The following is a 17,613-nucleotide window of genomic DNA, read 5'->3' as shown; positions in this document are numbered from 1 at the left end:
ATCCCCTTTTGTCCATTCTCTCACCTCCCATTATGTCTTCAAGCTGTGTCACAAACCTTGAGTCTTCTCTATTTCTCCTCACTGGCCAAACCACCTCTCATCAGCCCTTAACACTTCAATTTTCATAGATTGTTCTGATAAAAATCCATCAGTTCTTTTTCTTTTCATCTTATTTTGCCTGGATCTGGACTTTTTCATCCACCGTATTATTCTTGCTCACCTGTCTAAACTGTATTTATGCTGGTGTATATCTTGTTTCACTGGAATCTCATCTTGGTAGTACTCTCCCCTTAGCTCTCAGAGCTTCGGCAACAATGCCTTTTCCTCCATTGCAGGCTCATTCTGGCCTTAGGTTTTGTATTCACAAGCTCTTCTCTCAGCCTAGAATGCTTTTCCCCCAGCATGTTGTATGACTGACTCCTTGTCTTTCAGATCTCAGCCTAAATGTCACTTCCTCATAGGTTTTTCCCACCCACCCAACAATAATGTGCTCTAACCAGTTCTGATTGGCTCATGAGGACAGATTGTGCATGTCTCTAACTCTGTGTTTATTTATTTATTTTTTTAAAGATTGGCACCTGCACTAGCACATGTTGCCAATCTTCCTCTTCTTTTTTTCTTCTTCTCTCCAAAGCCCCCCAGTACATAGCTGTATATTCTAGTTGTAGGTCCTTCTGGTTGTGCTATATGGGATGCTGCCTCAACATGGCCTGATGAACGGTGCCATGTCCACGCCCAGGATCCGAACTGGTGAAACCCTAGGCCGCCAAATTGGAGCATGTGAACTTAACCACTGGGCCACGGGGCCAGCCCTTCTAACTCTGTGTTTAATGACGTCACATTGGGCATTTGAAATCAGCCATGGTGGGAGTATTTATACCACTGACATTAGCAAAGACAATAAATCAGAGCTTTCTTCCACAGAGCTGGTTGTTAAACTTTTACCAGCACATCTCTGATTGGAACTCACATGCTTTACCCTATTCCTTTTCTCTGGAATTAACCAGGTCCCCAAATGCCATTTGGGTCATCTCATTCCTCCGTTATGACAAATGAACATTCTAAACCTTTGGTCATTATTATAGAAGATGATGCTTTGGTCGTCTTTTTCCTTTCTTCTCATTCCTTGTCAAAGGTGTAAATCCTGCCAAAATTATAAATCTTGGAAGGGCAGTGCTGGTGAAAATGGGGGAAAAGGATGCGGGAATGTAAACTGGCACAAACTTTTTGGAAGGCAGTTTAGTAGTACTTTGGACAACTTATTTAACTTCTCTGGGCATGACTTTCCTAAGCTGTAAAATGTGCATGATAATAGCATCAACTCAATAGAGTTGTGAAGATTAATTAACATATGTAAAGCAGCCAGAAGTATGCACATAGTAATCACTATATAAGTGTTTGATGTAATTATTGTCAGAGGGAAAGGAGTGGAAGGAGACAATTAAAAAAAATTTTTTTTTAAGATTGGCACCTGGGCTAACAACTGTTGCCAATCTTTTTTTTTTTTTTTCTGCTTTATTTCCCCCAACCCCCCGCGGACACAGTTGTATATCTTAGCTGCAGGTCCTTCTGGTTGTGGGATATGGGACATGGGACGCCGCCTCAACGTGGCCTGATGAGCGGTGCCATGTCCGCGCCCAGGATCCGAACCCTGGGCCGCCGCAGCGGAGCCGCGAACTTAACCACTCAGCCACGGAGCCGGCCCCCCAAAATTTTCTTTTAAAGATTGCCACCTGAGCTAACATGTGTTGCCAATCTTTTTTTCTTCTTCTTCTCCCCAAAGCCTCCCAGTGCATAGTTGAATATTCTGGTTGTAGGTCCTTCTGGTTGTGCTCTGTGGGACTGCGCCTTAGCACAGCCTGGTGAGCAGTGTCACGTCCGCACCAGGGATCTGAACCAGAGCACACAACTTTACCGCTCGGCCACAGGACTGGCCCAGGTTAAAATTTAACACTGCTTAACCCTGAGTACGATGGGGGTGGCGGAAACGAGGAGGACTTTCTTTTCTAATATTTACGTTTCTGAATTGTTAAAAATGGGCAGACTAAACCAATTGAAAAATAGTAAAGAAATTTAAGAAGTCCCCACATGGCTCGGTCTCGCTGTTTTCAACTGTTAAAGTGTAGCAGGAAACTTAAAAAGTGTCTATTTATCCCCTGACAGAGATCAAACGCTGACGTTCTTAAGACAGCAAGCTCCCTCTCTCAACATGGCGACACACTGTGTCATGACTATCATTTAGAGACCTTCCGAAAATGGCAGCCTCCTCTCACCCCCACCACAAACAAACCTTGAGAGAGGGACCTTCCCAAGATGGCGGCTGAAGGCCCGGGCGTCACTTCCTGCAGGATGACGGATATAAGGAGCAGGATTTCCGCTTTCGCTCCTTTCCGGCGGTGACGACCTCTCCACGAGAACATGCCTGTGAGTTCCTTGGTCCAGGTTTCGGCGGAGATCTTGCTCTTCTGTCCGCAGGCTCCCCGCACGCTGATTTCGGATCGTAGAGGGCCTTCGTTTGCCCTCCGCACTTCCTAGGACATTAACCACAGGGACCGCAGAGGCCCGCGGGGCCCCCTGCATAGACAGGAGCAGAGAGCAGATAAGATGGCGGCCCAGCTGCGCAGACACCAGGGGCGGCGAGGGGCGAGCTCTCCCCGGTGTGTGGCAGTGGGAGCTGTTTTCGATCATCCCATTTTCGCCGTTGGTTTCTAAATCTCTGCTTTTCTGCCTCTCCTAGCTCGCAAAGGATCTCCTGCATCCCTCTCCAGAAGAGGAGAAGAGGAAACACAAGAAGAAGCGCCTGGTGCAGAGCCCCAATTCCTACTTCATGGATGTGAAATGCCCGGGTGAGGAGATAGCTTGCAGTATGGGGACAGCCCTGGACCCCAAGAACTGGAAAAAGGTGTAGTGTGAGCTGTGCCGTACCCTTAAAGCAGCCCTGGTTTCTTAAAATTCGAATGTGTGAGATGGGTACAGTTCTGCATTTTAGTGTCCAGAGTGATCTGCCATCAAAACTCCATATACAAACCCTGACATTTCTTTGTGTTCGGAAACAGTGGGATGATGGGCTTCTGCTTTGGTCGTTTTATGTACTTGAACCTGAAGGCAAGGGAGTGGATACATTGACCCCTTACTGACCGTCCCTCCCTGCCAAGTGGAGCATCCTCTTGACCCTTGAATAATTGTTGATTCCACTCCTTCCCCTTTCAGGCTCTGGGATGGTGGTCACTCATTGACAAAAAAAATCATAGGTAGTCCACATTGCTTCTGAGTTGGATACATTAATACATACTTGGAGCTAGATAATCAAGTTTAAAATAGGATAGTAATTTCAAGAGTTTACATAACATGCATGTCTTAGCAGTTAATACATGATAGCATACATGTAAGTGAAGAAGGGCATGGAACATATATAACTCCTTCCTGATGTTTTTCTAGGATGCTATAAGATCACCACCGTTTTTAGCCATGCACAAACAGTAGTTTTGTGTGTTGGCTGCTCCACTGTTCTCTGCCAGCCTACAGGTGGAAAAGCAAGGCTTACAGAAGGTAAATGGTTTAATGAATGTTGTGATTTTGGACTTTGAATCTTCTAGTGAGAGGGATCCTGTATAATATGTTATCAGACTGTCTTGTAAAGAGAGTTGGATTCCATAGTCTTTTCCCCAGAAGTATTACCATAAACCATGTATTTCTTAATCTCAAATGACTACTGTCTAAAGCTGAGATGGATGGGTGATAAAAGGAGCTTCTTATGAGCCAAAGCTGATAATGAGGTCCTTAAGTGACTAGTAGCTAAAGGAGTTGAGAAAAATAGAGAGCTTTCCTGTGGGTAGATCATCAGGCATCATTTTGTTTTGTGGGAGTGGGCAGGGTAAGTAGGCTGCTGTCAGTTAACCTCTGAAACTTTCTTCCAGGATGTTCCTTCAGACGGAAGCAGCACTAAAAGCACCCTGAGTCAAGATGAGTGGGAAACCATCCCAATAAACACATTTTGGATACATCCTGTTTATTGTCTTGTTTTACTGCTAGGAAGTTCCTACCTCAAGTATTCAGGGGCAACCAGAAGAGTGGACTGCTAGAGTCATTTGGGGCAAGTAAGTGGCCAAGTACTTAAAAAGTCCATTTGGGATATTTCTGTCCATGTAGGCTCATGGAGTAAATCTTTGGAGTTTGACTAAAAATCTGAGATAATATATAAATGGGATATTTACTTTCAGTTTTATGTTTTCTTAGAATTAAGAACTGACAGTTGATCTTCAAAACACAATCTAACACACCACTTTAATACAAAACGGCTTAGAATTCTTTATGAACAGTTCTCTGAAGCTTTCTTTGGAGGCTTGAGATGAGTCTAGGGGTTGCTGCTAGGCTCCAGGTCTAGGGCTAGAAATCTCCAGTCCCCTACAGTTGAGGGGACTCGTCCAAGCAGAGGTTAGTGCCTTATACTCCATAGCCAATGTTGTAGCCGACTTTGGGCTGGTGGGGGTTGTGGACTCACGAAGGGAGGAGGAGAACGTGTGGAGGTATAAGAACCTAGAAGTAAAGGAGGAAGGGAGGGAGATGAAGGGTGAATAAAACATGGATATCTGAAGTTTTCAAAGATAAGGATGATTCTTTACCTGTCGGTGATGTGCCTAGAGTTGGTACATAGACAACTGGAACTGTCTGTATCTTGTTTAGGAAGGCATTGTATGCTGGAAAAAGAACAAGGGAGATGTCACCAAAGAGGCAGATCTATTTTCACTGGAGGAAAGCCTTAGGGGCAAAGTCAACTCTAACATTTAGAGATTTAAGTATTGCTATAAAAAAGTAGTAATGCTTCAAATTAAATAACTTCATAGTAATATACTTACAGGGAGTTTTTATTCCATGAGTTTTTAGAGGTATTTTCTTTCAATTTAGGGCTAAAAGATAGGGGAAAATGCAGGTGTAGACAAGTTGCTTGAATTATCTCTAGCTATGAATTTGAACAAAACTAGCGATTATATCAAGATTTAGCAGTGATTTCCACTTCTGAGTAGTGTGTGTTTGCCACGTCCAGTTTATTTCTGCTTGGTAGTAGTAAGTTGAGTAGGACCTTTAATCCACTAGATGGGTAGGGAGTCTAAATCAGTTTCAACTGCTTGTCCCAAATTAGATGTGATAAACAGCTAATTTTCATCCTCGTTTAGTTTGTGAAATAAAATGAAGGCAGTTTCCAAGTCAAAAGTCCACGGTGCTGAATGTAAGGACTCCTTACCTAGAAAGATGAAAGCTGTTGATGCCACCACCGCAAAGAGGGTAAAGAGGAGGACCTGGTAAGAACCCATAAACTTCTGGATGACACCTGACTCTTCACATGGAGCTATGCATTGGCCAGAACAAAACAAGATAATAGTTATACATCCAGGGCAGATGCTGCATTTAAAAACTTGGGGGTGGTCGTAAGTATCTAGCAGCACTCAAAAGCCAGCCCTCTAGGAAATTGTTTTGCATTTTGCCAGAGTAAAAGTTGAACTGTATTTGGCTCCTCCACCTCTCTCTTGTTTTTTCTTATCTCCAAAATAAACTCCTTCAATTCTTGAACGTTTTATTTCTATGTCCTAGCTTACAAAAGGGTATTTAAATCCTCTGCCACTTTAAAATGCCTGTTAACCTTTCCTGTGTACTTTGACATGCTTCCCTTCACCAAATTTGTGACAGTCTATGGTGATTGAACTTTTAATTCTAACACCTCTAACCTGAAATATTTCTTTGGATTACCAATGACTTAAATCCAGGCACCTCTTGTCCTTTTTTACTCAGGATGTCATTTCTTGGGAGCATTCTGATTTGTATATAACTTTGTCCTCAATAAAACTTTAGACTTGTGTCTTTGAAGCATATTTGGCATCTGCCTTTGGTTATTTCAAATTCTTCAATGCTTAAAAAATGAACTCTCCCTGCCCTGCCAAACTGCCTGAACTTCCAGGCCTTCTCCTATAAATTGTCACCAGGCCCTCCTAACTAGTTCCTATTCTGCATCCCTAGTATAGGCCCTATACCTCTGGACTCCTAACTGGTCTTACCTCTTCACTGTGCTCTTTCACAACTTCACACTGTTTACAGACTGCTTCACTGAGGAATAAGGTTGCTTGAGGTGCATACACTAAAAAGATTAATACTAATCCCTCTTCGAGTCCCACTGTTGAAAGTCCAAATAAAACTTAGGAGGCACATTACCCACTTTTCTAGCACCCCTTTGTTCTGGCTACCTTGAATTAATTCCTTTCTCTCCACTTGGGCCCTGTCTTTAATCTGATTTCTGCGGTAGGTACCATGCCTGGCATAAACCAGTAGGTGCACTCATGCCTATGTCAATGAGCTGAAGGTTGGGTTGGGTATTTGTATCTAACCACTCCCACCCACTGTGGTAGTACTGTTCCCACTGGTCCCTCTTATCTCCAAGAAGTTGCAGGGGTTCTAACCATTTTTTTGCTGTGGGCAACTTGGGCAGTCTGGTGAAGTCTATGGCTCCCATCTCAGAATGTCATTAAATGCAAAAAATAAAATATGTTGGAATAAAGGAAACTAATTATATCAAAAGAGAAAACCTAATTTGTGATATAGTTATACAGTTAGCAAAATGTTAAAAGGCCTAGTTTTGATACAGTAGTATGTGTGCTTTAGTGACAGAAAAGTATATAGCTTTAGGGGTGACAACTACTGTAATTTTGAAGTGAAATGTTTTGAGATGTGACAACTGGAATATGAAAACACTTGGATTCCATTGGTGACAAAGTCACACATACTGCTGATACTACTATAGTTTGTTGCCTATATTCATAATCAAATGCTAACCTTCAGTTAGAGGTTAATTGAACATAAGATTCAATTTTTTTTACCAGTCAAGGTAATAGACACCTTGAATTCAATCCATGGACCCTTGTGGAGATCCATGACCCTAGATTTAAAAACTGCTCTAGGGACTGGCCCTGTGGCCGAGTGGTTAAGTTCGCACGCTCGGCTGCAGGCAGCCCAGTGTTTCGTTAATTCGAATCCTGGGCATGGTCATGGCATTGCTCATCAAACCACGCTGAGGCAGCGTCCCACATGCCACAACTAGAAGGACCCACAACGAAGAATATACAGCTATGTACTGGGGGGCTTTGGAGAGAAAAAGGAAAAAAATAAAATCTTAAAAAAAAAAACAACTGCTCTAGTAGGAAGAGTACAGATGGGAGTTGCACACTTTCTAGTGATGGAACCTTGAACATCTCAATTTCCTCAACTCTTTAAAAGGGAAAAACCTCTACCTCCTTAGAGTTATGAGAATTAAAATAAAATGCATATAAATGTGCTTAAGATATTTATTGACCAGTACATATCAATTGCACATAAAAATAAAAACCTTTCTCCCATTAGGACATGTACTAGGGTTCAGTCTAATTCCTAATAAAGATAAAGACTGTCTCCATTGAGGGATGAGCAAATGTAAGTGACAAATATAAGCGGGATGGTTCTCTGGCTTTCCTAGCACCTGTTTCCATAACTTTGTTCCCATCCCACCCGAACCTGGCATCATTTCTAAACTGAGTAATGGCTGGAATCAGGATTTTGGAAAGCTAAGTCTTGATTCTAGGGTTATCACCATTTGCCCATTGCCTGATGCAAAAAGACATGCTAAATACTTTAGAAGAAAATGAAACACTTATCAAGAGGTTTAAAATAGGATAAGTAGTACACTTATGAAGCTGACAAGCTTATGTTAAACTGACATTATTTAAAAAAATTTTTTCTTTTGAGGAAGATTAGCCCTTAGCTAACATCTGCCACCAATCCTCCTCTCCTCGCTGAGGAAGACTGGCCCTGAGCCAACATTCATGCCCATCTTCCTCTACTTTATATGTGGGATGGCTACCACAGCATGGCTTGCCAAGCGGTGTCATGTCCGCACCCAGCATCCAGGCCGGCGAACCCCGGGCTGCCAAAGCAGAATGTGCGCACTTAACTGCTGTACCACCAGGCCAGCCCCAAAACTGACATATTCTTAAATATGTAAGTTAAGTGTAGCATCCATCTAATGATAAAAAAGCTACCAGAACGTTCTATTTTGAGTAGGCTTGGAATATAAAGATCCATGCCAGTTTGAGTAATCTTGGTCAAGTGGCTGAATGTTTCCCATTAACTAAATTGTGGGTGATACATTCTGTCTTCTTTCCTCCTCTAGATTAAAAATAGGAGCCTCCCATGCTCACCTGCACCAGACTTATCCTTCACAGCTCTCGCTAGCACAGCCTCTCTTTGACTGGTGAGCACACAGGAAATATTGATGAAAACAGGTGATGCCATCTGCTGGAGGGAAGTGAAGTTGACTACTCTTACAGGGTAGATGGCCAGGCCAGGCATGAGGGAAGAGTGCCTATGGCCAGAGACCACTAGAACTGGAGAGCTGGGGAAGACCTTGGAGAAAAGATAAAATGGCACTTGTTTGAAAGACAAAAAATCAGTTTTGTATCAATACATTCCAATTTTAAACATATACAGCAAGACACGTGGATTTCTAGTTCTAGCTAGCTGTCTGACAATGTCATTTACTTTTTCATACTTAGGTGTTTTGAAGGATAAGGGAAGCAAATGATCTGTGAGAATAAAATAGGCTTCAAAAAAGCTTTAAACTAGAATTCTGAAGATTGTTTTAAGATAGCACTGGTGTTATCTTCCAGATTGACAAGCTCCTGACCTAGATTTTGGACTGTGGGAGCCCCCCCGGCGTTGTAAAGGGGACAGATTTTCTTCATTCTGTTTAAGAATTTCCTATGGTGAATTTTATTGAGGCATTCAGTAACTTTCCTTTACCCTTGGACTGGGAATGAAAAATCTCTTTTTCGAAACCCTGATTTGTTCTGTTTTGGTTCAGTCCTTAACATACCTCTAGCTTCTCAAGAACTGTATCCACTCCCAGTACTCTTATCTCCACGATGTCTTGTTTGTGTCTAAAAACCAATTCTGACTGGTTGATGTAAAAGGCTGGGATGAAAGGAATGAGGATTCTTTGCATTCCATTCTTGCTGCGTTCACTGACTAGTGTGGCCCACCCATAGACTGAGGTGTCAGCCATGCTGAGGGCCTGGAGCAGCTCCTCTGACTGGGGTCGAACCTTGATTAGGCAGACATAAACCCCTGAAAAAAAGAGAAAAAACCAAGCAGGAAGGTTCAAAGGCTCTACTGAGCTAACTGAATTAGGATAGGAAGGAAATGCAAATTTAACATGCAAATTTTAAAGAAAATGTGAACTCAGTTTTGAGTATTCAGTATTAGCAGTCTTGTATCCCCAATAGGGTAGGATACCAAAGAAAAAGAAAACAATCCCAGAAAACCCACAAGTGAACTTGTTGCTTAAGAATACCATTATTGGTAAATCAACATGTCAGGGAGTATTAAATAATATAGTGAAAATGGAACTTAGTGGATATAGAACGAAGTAGAGTTGCTGAGATCAGAAAAGGGTTTGTGAAAGAAAGGCAAGCTTTGAACATGGTGTAATCACTTCTCTATCAAACCACATCGTGATGGCCTTACTTCTGTCAACAGTATTGTTTTTCTAGTTACCCACACAGAAGGCACCTCAGCTGTCTTTTGACATCCTTTCCTTCATTCCTATATCCGGTCATTCTCCAAGGCTTGCTGACTCAGCCTTTGAAATGCCTCTGACGTCTGCCTCCTCTCTTAGTATCCTCGTCTAGACCCTCATCAGTTCATGCTTGGCTTATTGCAATGGCTCCATTTATGAGTCTCCATGCCTCCCAGTCTTCTTTCTTACCCATTCCGTATACTGCCACTAGATACCTTGAAACTGCTTTCATCTTGTTTTTGAAAACTTCTCCAGGGCTCTATATTGCCTGGAATGTCCTGTTCTCTTCATATCTACCTCATTCCTAGTCTTCCTTCTAAAGGTCATTTCCTCTGTAAAACCTTACTTTAACCCTCAGGTTTGATGTAGATACTCTTTTCTTTCTGTCATTCAAGTGTCACATGCATATCTTTATTCTATAACTAATCACCCTGTGCAGTACCAGAGTTAAAAGCCTTGTCTTACTTCTCTTTGTACCTCCAGTGCCTGTCATGGTACCAGGCATTCTATTTGGTGCTCAACAGTTTGCTAAATGAAGCTTCCTTCAGTGGTTGCTCTTTACCCATAACACTGAAACTGCCTGGCAGTTGAGCGGAAGCTCTCCCATGATATAGCTCTATCCTAGTTACGTTTGACATGAATCCTCTCATTTTAGATCGGTTGATTTATATAAAGTTATCCCAACATTGTACGTATTTCCACGTTCCACTTATTAATGCTATTCTTCTGCTTGGAATATCCTTAAGTTCAACAACAAACATTCAAACACTGTGCTACTTCTTGGGGATAAAAGATGAATGAGACATAATCCAAGCCCTCACAGAGATAACAGGGATTAATGAAGGAAATAGTAAATTATAATAGAAAAGCACAAGGTGTTATAGAGACGTGTTAAAAGTTTGTTGAATGGACTGAATGAAAATGTGGATTGAGAAAGATTCCATAGTGATATAGCAGATGAAACTGGAAAGTCCAATAAGAAAGTGACAGTTGTACAAATGTGAAAATAAGGGGGAAGCTACATGCACCTGGTGGAACCTACCTTTCTCCATGCTGAAATCTGAATGAACATGAAAGACTTTACTTGCTGGAATGTCTAGCAAAGTATTACTGAACTGTACATGGCACAGCATGAGGGTCTCTGGAAGCAGTATTCTTGTAATGGCCAAGGCCTGACTTGGGGTGCAGGATCCTGATAAGCAGAAAAGAGGTAAATAGCTTTGTCACTAACAAGAATTTCTGAGGGGCTGGCCTCGTGGCCGAGTGGTTAAGTTCGCACGCTCCGCTGCAGGCAGCCCAGTGTTTTGTTGGTTCGAATCCTGGGTGCGGACATGGCACTGCTCATCAGACCACGCTGAGGCAGCGTCCCACATGCCACAACTAGAAGGACCCACAACGAAGAATATACAACTATGTACTGGGGGGCTTTGGGGAGAAAAAGGGAAAAAAATAAAATCTTAAAAAAAAAAAAGTATTTGTGAAAGGGGGGACCATTATATACAGGCAGATTGGTATCTAAAAAAACCAAGAAACAGGATCAGTTCTGCTTGGCTTGCTACAGCTGTCTACTTGCCAGCTCTGTTGGCTCCTGATATAGTCAAGGTGAAAGAATAGTGTAAGACCCTGCCTCTGCTAGTTTGTGAATGAGTATAGTGGGACTTCCATTATTAATATCGTAGGTGGGTTCCTCTTTCAAAGGTTTTTGGAATTCATCAGTGGGAATAAGACAGATGACAGGGAAATTGGGCATCTATTAGAAATCAAAGCATTACAGTTGTGAGGTAGCTTTTAAGTCTTGGAAGGTTTGTTTTCCATAATCAATTGCAGTATGATTCAAGTCAAAGATCTCTAGAATTTCCTTACAAGTGGTGCCTTAAACAGGAGCCACATAGCCAGCAAGAAATGAACTGGCGCCATGGTTGGGTCAGCTGCAATGGATAGCATTCTAGATTAAATAGGAATTAGTGTCCTGTTAAGATTTTCCCCTGTACAGTTTCTTAATGGTCTCAGTTTGCTGAAGCTCTTTCTCAATTACCAACAGTCCAGTGACCATTCTCATCTTTTGGAGACTATCAGCAATGTCAAAGGAACTGTTTCATGAGATTTCATAGTAAGTTGGGGTTTAGGAAAAATTCTGCAGGGAAAAAATTGCAGTCTGTCTGTAAAATCATAAGGTAGACAACAGTGAGTGAATATGTTATGAAGAAACATTTAGTGCTTTGTAAAAGAACCTGGAAAATTTAAAGATTCAAATATTCCTATTTATACACACTTAGATTGTATTTGTAAGATTAAGTATCTAATATGAAAAGAAAATATGTTAAGTGCTTAAAAACTAAAGGACAAAAGGACAGAGTTAAAATTGTCTTAAGTTTTATAGATAGTAATTATATTCTGGATTTCTCTGCTTGGTTTTGAGTGTTCTCTTGACTGAAAAAAAAAAAGATCTCAAGTTTATTCTTTCTTTAGGGAAAAAAAGGGAATAAAAGAATGTACATGAACTTTGGAGAGGGACATGTCTACCACTTCTGCCACTAACTTGTAACTTGTTACCTTGTACAAGTTACTTGCTCGTAGACTCGGTATTCCCATCTTTTAAATAATAATAACTACATGATGAGATTGTTAAATGAGTTAAAATACATAAAAATTCCTAACATAGCATCTGGAATCTATTAGGAGCTTCTTGTGTTTTAGTTTTCTTTCTTCCCCTTTTTTTGGACAGCAAATCATAGCCCAATACAGAACAAAAAGAGAAACAAGAATACACAAGGCAAATTTGCTGAGCAAGTAACATTTCAGATGTCACCTAGTCTAACAATTCTCAACTATGGGGAACCTTTAAAAGAACTGAATCGTAGGCCCTGTCTCAAACTTATTAAATCTCTGGATGGAGCCTAAGAATCTATTTTCTAAAAATTTCCTTGGGCAACCTTGAAAGTTAGCCATGTTTGGAAATCCCTGGTCTAGGCCACTTCCTGTTTTCAGGCAGGGTTATAACTAGAAAGAAAATAGTGACGAGGTTGAGCCTATTTCAAAACCTTAATCCAGTCATAATTTCTGAGGTTTCATAGCTCTCAATGATTTATTTGTTAGGGTGGAGTCAATTTTGAAGTGAAAGGAAACTTGGATTGCTAATCCAACGGGATAAGTGAATTGAGGGAAGATGGGAAAGATGAGGAAAATCACCTAGACCTATAATGAGATTCCTAACCTTTAAGATTGACACCATTTCTGCCAGTGGTGATGAAGAGCTTGAACACAGTTGAATTGGGGGTATTGGTGAGGTAGGTCTTGAGGTCATAACTGAGTGTTAATCTGGATGATGCATTGACCACCACCTGTCAGCAAACCAAAGGAAAATCTTAGATACGTAAGTTCCCTAAGAATTTAATTCTCTCCCTCTCCACCCCTCATAAATTATTTAACCAAAAGCATCTATTTCACACAAATGCAAATTGCCCTTCTAGTGATCACTTATTTGAGAACCACAAAATTGTTCACTTTTGAGAAGAAAATAACACTTTTTCCTAAAAGGAGGTCTTTGTCTATTTTTCCTTCTGACATACCTTCCACTTGTATGACTCCATATTAAAATGCCTTTGAAGACAATTGCAACTTTCTTTAGAAAGTTTTCTCTCTCTCTGTTTAGTTGCATATAATCTCAACCTTTTCTGAAACTTCAAAGTACTTTGCTTCTCTCAGTATTCTTGTAATGTTCTGCCTTATATTGTAGGGTGTTTTTTTTGTTCTTGTTTTTTTGTTGAGGAAGATTGGCCCTGAGCTAACATCTATTGCCAATCTGAAGATTGTCTCTGAGCTAACATCTGTGCCAATCTTCCTCTATTTTGTTTGTGGGACGCCACCACAGCATGGCTTGATGAGTGGTATGTAGGTCCACACCTGAGATCCAAATCCTTGAACCCCGGGCTGCTGAAGCGGAGCACACGAACTTAACCACTGCACCACTGGGCTGGCCCCGTAGGTATTTTTTACTTGTTAAAATCTCTCCTATTAGTTTCTTTTTACAAATTTTTTTTTAAAGATTGGCCCCCGAGGTAACAAATGTTGCTATCATCTTTTTTTTTCCTTCTTCTCCCCAAAGTCCCCCAGTACATAGTTGTATATTCTAGTTGTGAGTACCTCTGGTTATGCCATGTGGGATGCCGCCTCAGCATGGCTTGATGAATAGTGCCATGTCCACACCCAGGATTTGAACCAGCGAAACCCTGGGCTGCTGAAGCAGAGTGTGTGAACTTAAGCACTCGGCCAGCCCCTCCTATTAGTTTATAAGTTCTTCAGCTTATAAACTAATAAGTGCTTATAAGTGCTTAATGATTACAATGAGAGATGATGATAATGATGACTCCTTTCCGCACTAATATCTTCAATTTAAATGCAATATACTGTCCAGTCTCCTCAGCACTACCATAATGTGTTTTTTCAAATATTCAAGGACACTTAAAACCAAGTTTGTTAACGTTAAGAGCTCAGTGAGGAGAGGAGTTTTGTCTTCTTCATCTTTGTATTTCCAGAGCCTAACTCAATCGCTGACACATAACAGGGCTTAGTGAGTGTCTGCTATTAGTAAATAATTAAATGAAGATTGTACGGGATACACAAACTGGAATATAAGTGACCTTTTGAGCTCTGTAGCTTCTGACACCATAGCCCGTTCCCTCCCTTGCCTTTTGTGATGCCGTTTCTCCTTGCTTTTCTAGACCTAGACCCTTCCCTATCTCTTTTCTGGTTGTCTTCTCATGCTACCTCTGTCCTCAACCCTCTTATCTGCTCATGATACACATTCTCTTTGGATGTTATCCAATTTTTCCCTCTCTACCCTTATAAACTTGCTGAAGTCACCCTAATTTACTTAGTAGTCTTCAAACACAACGTATACTTTCATTTGCCTTTGCTCATCTATGCCTTTAGTCTAAAAAGCCTTCTTCCCTTTTTCTGCCAGACAAATTCCTAATCCTCAAGACTCAGTTTAAATGTCACCTCTGGAAAATTTAGCCTTAATGTCTAGGCAGAATTAGTGACTTTCATCTGTATTCTAAGAGCATTTCTGACATATCACTAGTAAAGCACTGATCAATTATGTTGTAGTTATTTATGCCATCTATATGTAATTATGTCACCACTAGATGTGAGCTCCTTAAAAGAAGGTACCAGATATCATGTGAGCATTTATTAGGCAATTTACTCATCTATAAAATTGGGATAACACTTTACTTTGCAGGGTTGTAAAGATTAAAAATGTTAATTGTACTGGATGTAAAATCAAAATTAAAAAAAAATAGATGCAAAGTGACAATTCCATAGTAGATGCTCAAAAAATGATAGCTGTTACATTTGAGGAATGGAAAGAGGAACAAACAAGTTCTTTGGGTACAGAGGAAGGAGACACTTCATGTGTTTAAGGGGGAAATAGAAAAGGCTTCATAAAGCCACCCTCTTCACTTACTCACCCATCTCACCTCCTCAAGAATATCACTCCAGCCATTCTCCCTACTCCTACATCAAATTTCCCTTCTCTAGTGAGTCATTCCTAAGTCATTATTTCTCCCATTTAAAAAACATAATCAACAAAACAAACTCGACTCCAACTACTTGAAGAGCTATCTAATATCTACTGTCTTCAAGGCCTCCTTTCCAATTCTCCAATCAAACTTTCACTCCCATCATTCCACTGAAGCTACTCAACAAGTCACGGGTCTCCATATTGCAAAAACCATCAGCTCAGTTTTCAGCTTACTTGACCTATCAGTAGCATTTGACGTGGTTGATCACCCCTCCATCCTTGAAATACTTTCTTCACTTGGCTTCCAGGACACCAGAATCTATGGGTCTTACTCCCACTTCACTGGTTGTTTCTTACAAGTCTCTCTTGTTGGTTCTTCTTCTCTCAGAGCTTTTAATATTGAAGTGCCCCCAGAGCTTAGTTCTTGGTTCTTTCCTCTATTTATACTCATTCTCTTGGTGATCTAATGGCTTTAAATATCATCTCTATGCCATGGACTCCCAGACGTTTATATCCAGCTACTTCAACATATCCATTTGACATCTAATAGACATCCAATTTTACATGTCCAAAACTGACTGCTCTCTTCAGAACTGTTCCATCTACAGTCTTCCCCATTTCAGTTGATGGCAACTCTGTCCTTTTAATTATTTAATCAAAAACCTAAGGGGCCGGCCCCATGGCACAGTGGTTGTGTTTGGCATGCTCTGTTTTGGTGGCCTGGGTTCGTGGGTTCAGATCCTGGGCATGGACCTACACCACTCAGCCATGCTGTGGTGGTGACCCACATATAAAATAGAGGAAATTAGTACAGATGTTAGCTCAGGGCTAATCTTCCTCAAGCGAAAAAAAAAAAAATAAGGTTAAGTCATTCTTTATTCTCTCATATGCTACATATAATCTGTCAGGAAATTCTATTGGCTCTACCTATAAAACATATTAAGAATCTGATCAACTTCTCACCACCTCTTCTGTTACCACCCTGGTCCACCATCATATCTCACCTGAGTTATTGCAGTAATAGCCTCCCAACTGGTCTCTCAGCTTCTACCCTTGCCCCTACGTCTAGTACCAACCTGTAGCCACAGTGATATTTTAGAATATAAATCAGACTAGTCATACTTCTGATCAAGAATCCTAATCACTGTTTACCTTTATGTTTCAGTAAAGTTTGTTGACTGGTTTTATATCTGATACATGAGTATATTTCTTTTCCTAGGATGTCTTTTCTATATGCATATTCCCATATATGGAAATAGTCACCCTAGTTTCTTCAACCCTGGTATCATTAGGTTTACCTCTCGATATGTTTTCACCACTCCTGGGATGTCATGAAAGATTGTTGTTATTCCTGGACTCCTGGCCACTCCAACCCCAGTGACAATGTCTGTTTGTAAAATATTGTCAGCAGAAATCATCCATATCCCAGGTTCACCTAGGGAAAGATAAGAGAAAGCACTTGGCTTCTACCTTTGATATAAATTGATGATCACTCTGACCCTACTCAGAAACCAAATCAGTAGACCATTCAAGTATACAGATATCTCTTCCCAGGAGGAACACCCAGCTCTGAGGATAACTTTGTTTTTTCTGAATGTCAGGCTCCCCTTCATATATCATGCCAGCAAAATAAAATAAGAACTACTGACCTTCAGAATCATAAAAGGAGTTACTTAGTTGAAGAATGTAACTATTCCTCCATAGGAAAAAGAAAAACTCTTTTTATACACAGGGATAACTCTGATTAAACTTTGTTTAGACACTGCTAAGGATGAATCTGCTTTGAGCTACTGATTGATACCAGCAGGAAGACTGCAAGAAAGTGACAACTGGCAGGAGAGAGGATTTGTTTACTTTGGCTTAAGTCTCAAGGTGGCAGAGGAATGCCAAAGGTTAGGTTAGATTACTGATCCTGGCATGTGGCCCTTTTGTTTCCTCATCCAAAGTGGTGTAGATATGGGATGCCCCAAAAATTCCAGAATGGAAGACAGGGACAATCCTGACAAAACCTAGCAAAAGAGAGTTAAAAAAGCCTCTGCTTCATTGACAAGAGATTAACAATCATGGGATTGTAACTCTGATTGTCAACCTTAAAGCAGAGTTAGCTCACTGGCCCTGGATTACACATTAGTAGTAGTTCTTTGCAAATCACAGGATTGGAGGATTTGACCTAGGCTTAATAGAGCTCCCTTTGTATCAAGTCCAAAATATACAGTTAATGCTCAAGTCAGGTCCAACATTACATCACTTTACCCAAACACATGTATCCACAGTCCCAGAAGAGAATGCAAAGCCAAAGCCACATACTACCCCAGCCAGTCTTACTTGGATGGATTATTTGGATGTATACAACCAGTCAGTGCATACCACCTTGGTATATGCTGTCTATAAGCCCAAAGAACTAACACTCATTTCCTAACCAAAGACTGATTTTCTTTAACTCAACAGTACATCTTAGAACAGAAACGCTCTGCTGACCAGTAGAGTTTACCCA

The 17,613-nt window shown here is 40.9% G+C and overlaps 2 protein-coding genes across 5 annotated transcripts in view; one reads left to right on the top strand and one right to left on the bottom strand.

The window, feature by feature from the left end:
- Positions 1-2,163: 2,163 nt before the first annotated feature.
- Positions 2,164-4,003, top strand: RPS27 (ribosomal protein S27). 2 transcript variants are annotated; one of them, XM_008526905.2, is made up of 4 exons: positions 2,164-2,424; positions 2,738-2,846; positions 3,439-3,549; positions 3,918-4,003. In XM_008526905.2, exons 1-4 carry the CDS (start codon positions 2,419-2,421, stop codon positions 3,944-3,946), a joined length of 255 nt encoding a protein of 84 aa, XP_008525127.1. In that variant the 5' UTR covers positions 2,164-2,418; the 3' UTR covers positions 3,947-4,003. The 2 variants fall into 2 exon arrangements, with proteins under 2 accessions (XP_008525127.1, XP_070463565.1); XM_070607464.1 differs by having other exon boundaries at positions 2,386-2,657.
- Positions 4,004-4,258: 255 nt separating this feature from the next.
- Positions 4,259-17,613, bottom strand: part of NUP210L (nucleoporin 210 like) — a 90,791-nt gene continuing 77,436 nt past the window's right edge. For 2 of the 3 annotated variants that reach the window (XM_070607399.1, XM_070607400.1), the window contains 8 exons: positions 16,418-16,554; positions 12,810-12,936; positions 10,638-10,787; positions 8,894-9,144; positions 8,220-8,424; positions 5,243-5,347; positions 4,623-4,697; positions 4,259-4,536 (listed from right to left, as the gene is read on the bottom strand). In XM_070607399.1, coding sequence (XP_070463500.1) covers positions 4,436-4,536; positions 4,623-4,697; positions 5,243-5,347; positions 8,220-8,424; positions 8,894-9,144; positions 10,638-10,787; positions 12,810-12,936; positions 16,418-16,554 — 1,151 coding nt within the window. In that variant the 3' untranslated portion in view covers positions 4,259-4,435. The remainder of the gene's footprint in view (positions 4,537-4,622; positions 4,698-5,242; positions 5,348-8,219; positions 8,425-8,893; positions 9,145-10,637; positions 10,788-12,809; positions 12,937-16,417; positions 16,555-17,613) is intronic. The other variant, XM_008526903.2, reaches the window with a different exon arrangement.

This window comes from Equus przewalskii, unplaced genomic scaffold (genome assembly GCF_037783145.1).
Source record: "Equus przewalskii isolate Varuska unplaced genomic scaffold, EquPr2 ChrUn-10, whole genome shotgun sequence".
NCBI classification, from domain to species: domain Eukaryota; kingdom Metazoa; phylum Chordata; class Mammalia; order Perissodactyla; family Equidae; genus Equus; species Equus przewalskii.
This window is presented reverse-complemented; position numbering and strand designations above follow the sequence as displayed.

Bases quoted from the DNA above. Each gene is read 5' to 3' on its own strand.
- RPS27 (XM_008526905.2), top strand. The intron at 2,847-3,438 runs GTGAGGAGATAG...ATGTTTTTCTAG, and splicing joins CATGGATGTGAAATGCCCGG to GATGCTATAAGATCACCACC. The intron at 3,550-3,917 runs GTAAATGGTTTA...ACTTTCTTCCAG, and splicing joins AAAAGCAAGGCTTACAGAAG to GATGTTCCTTCAGACGGAAG.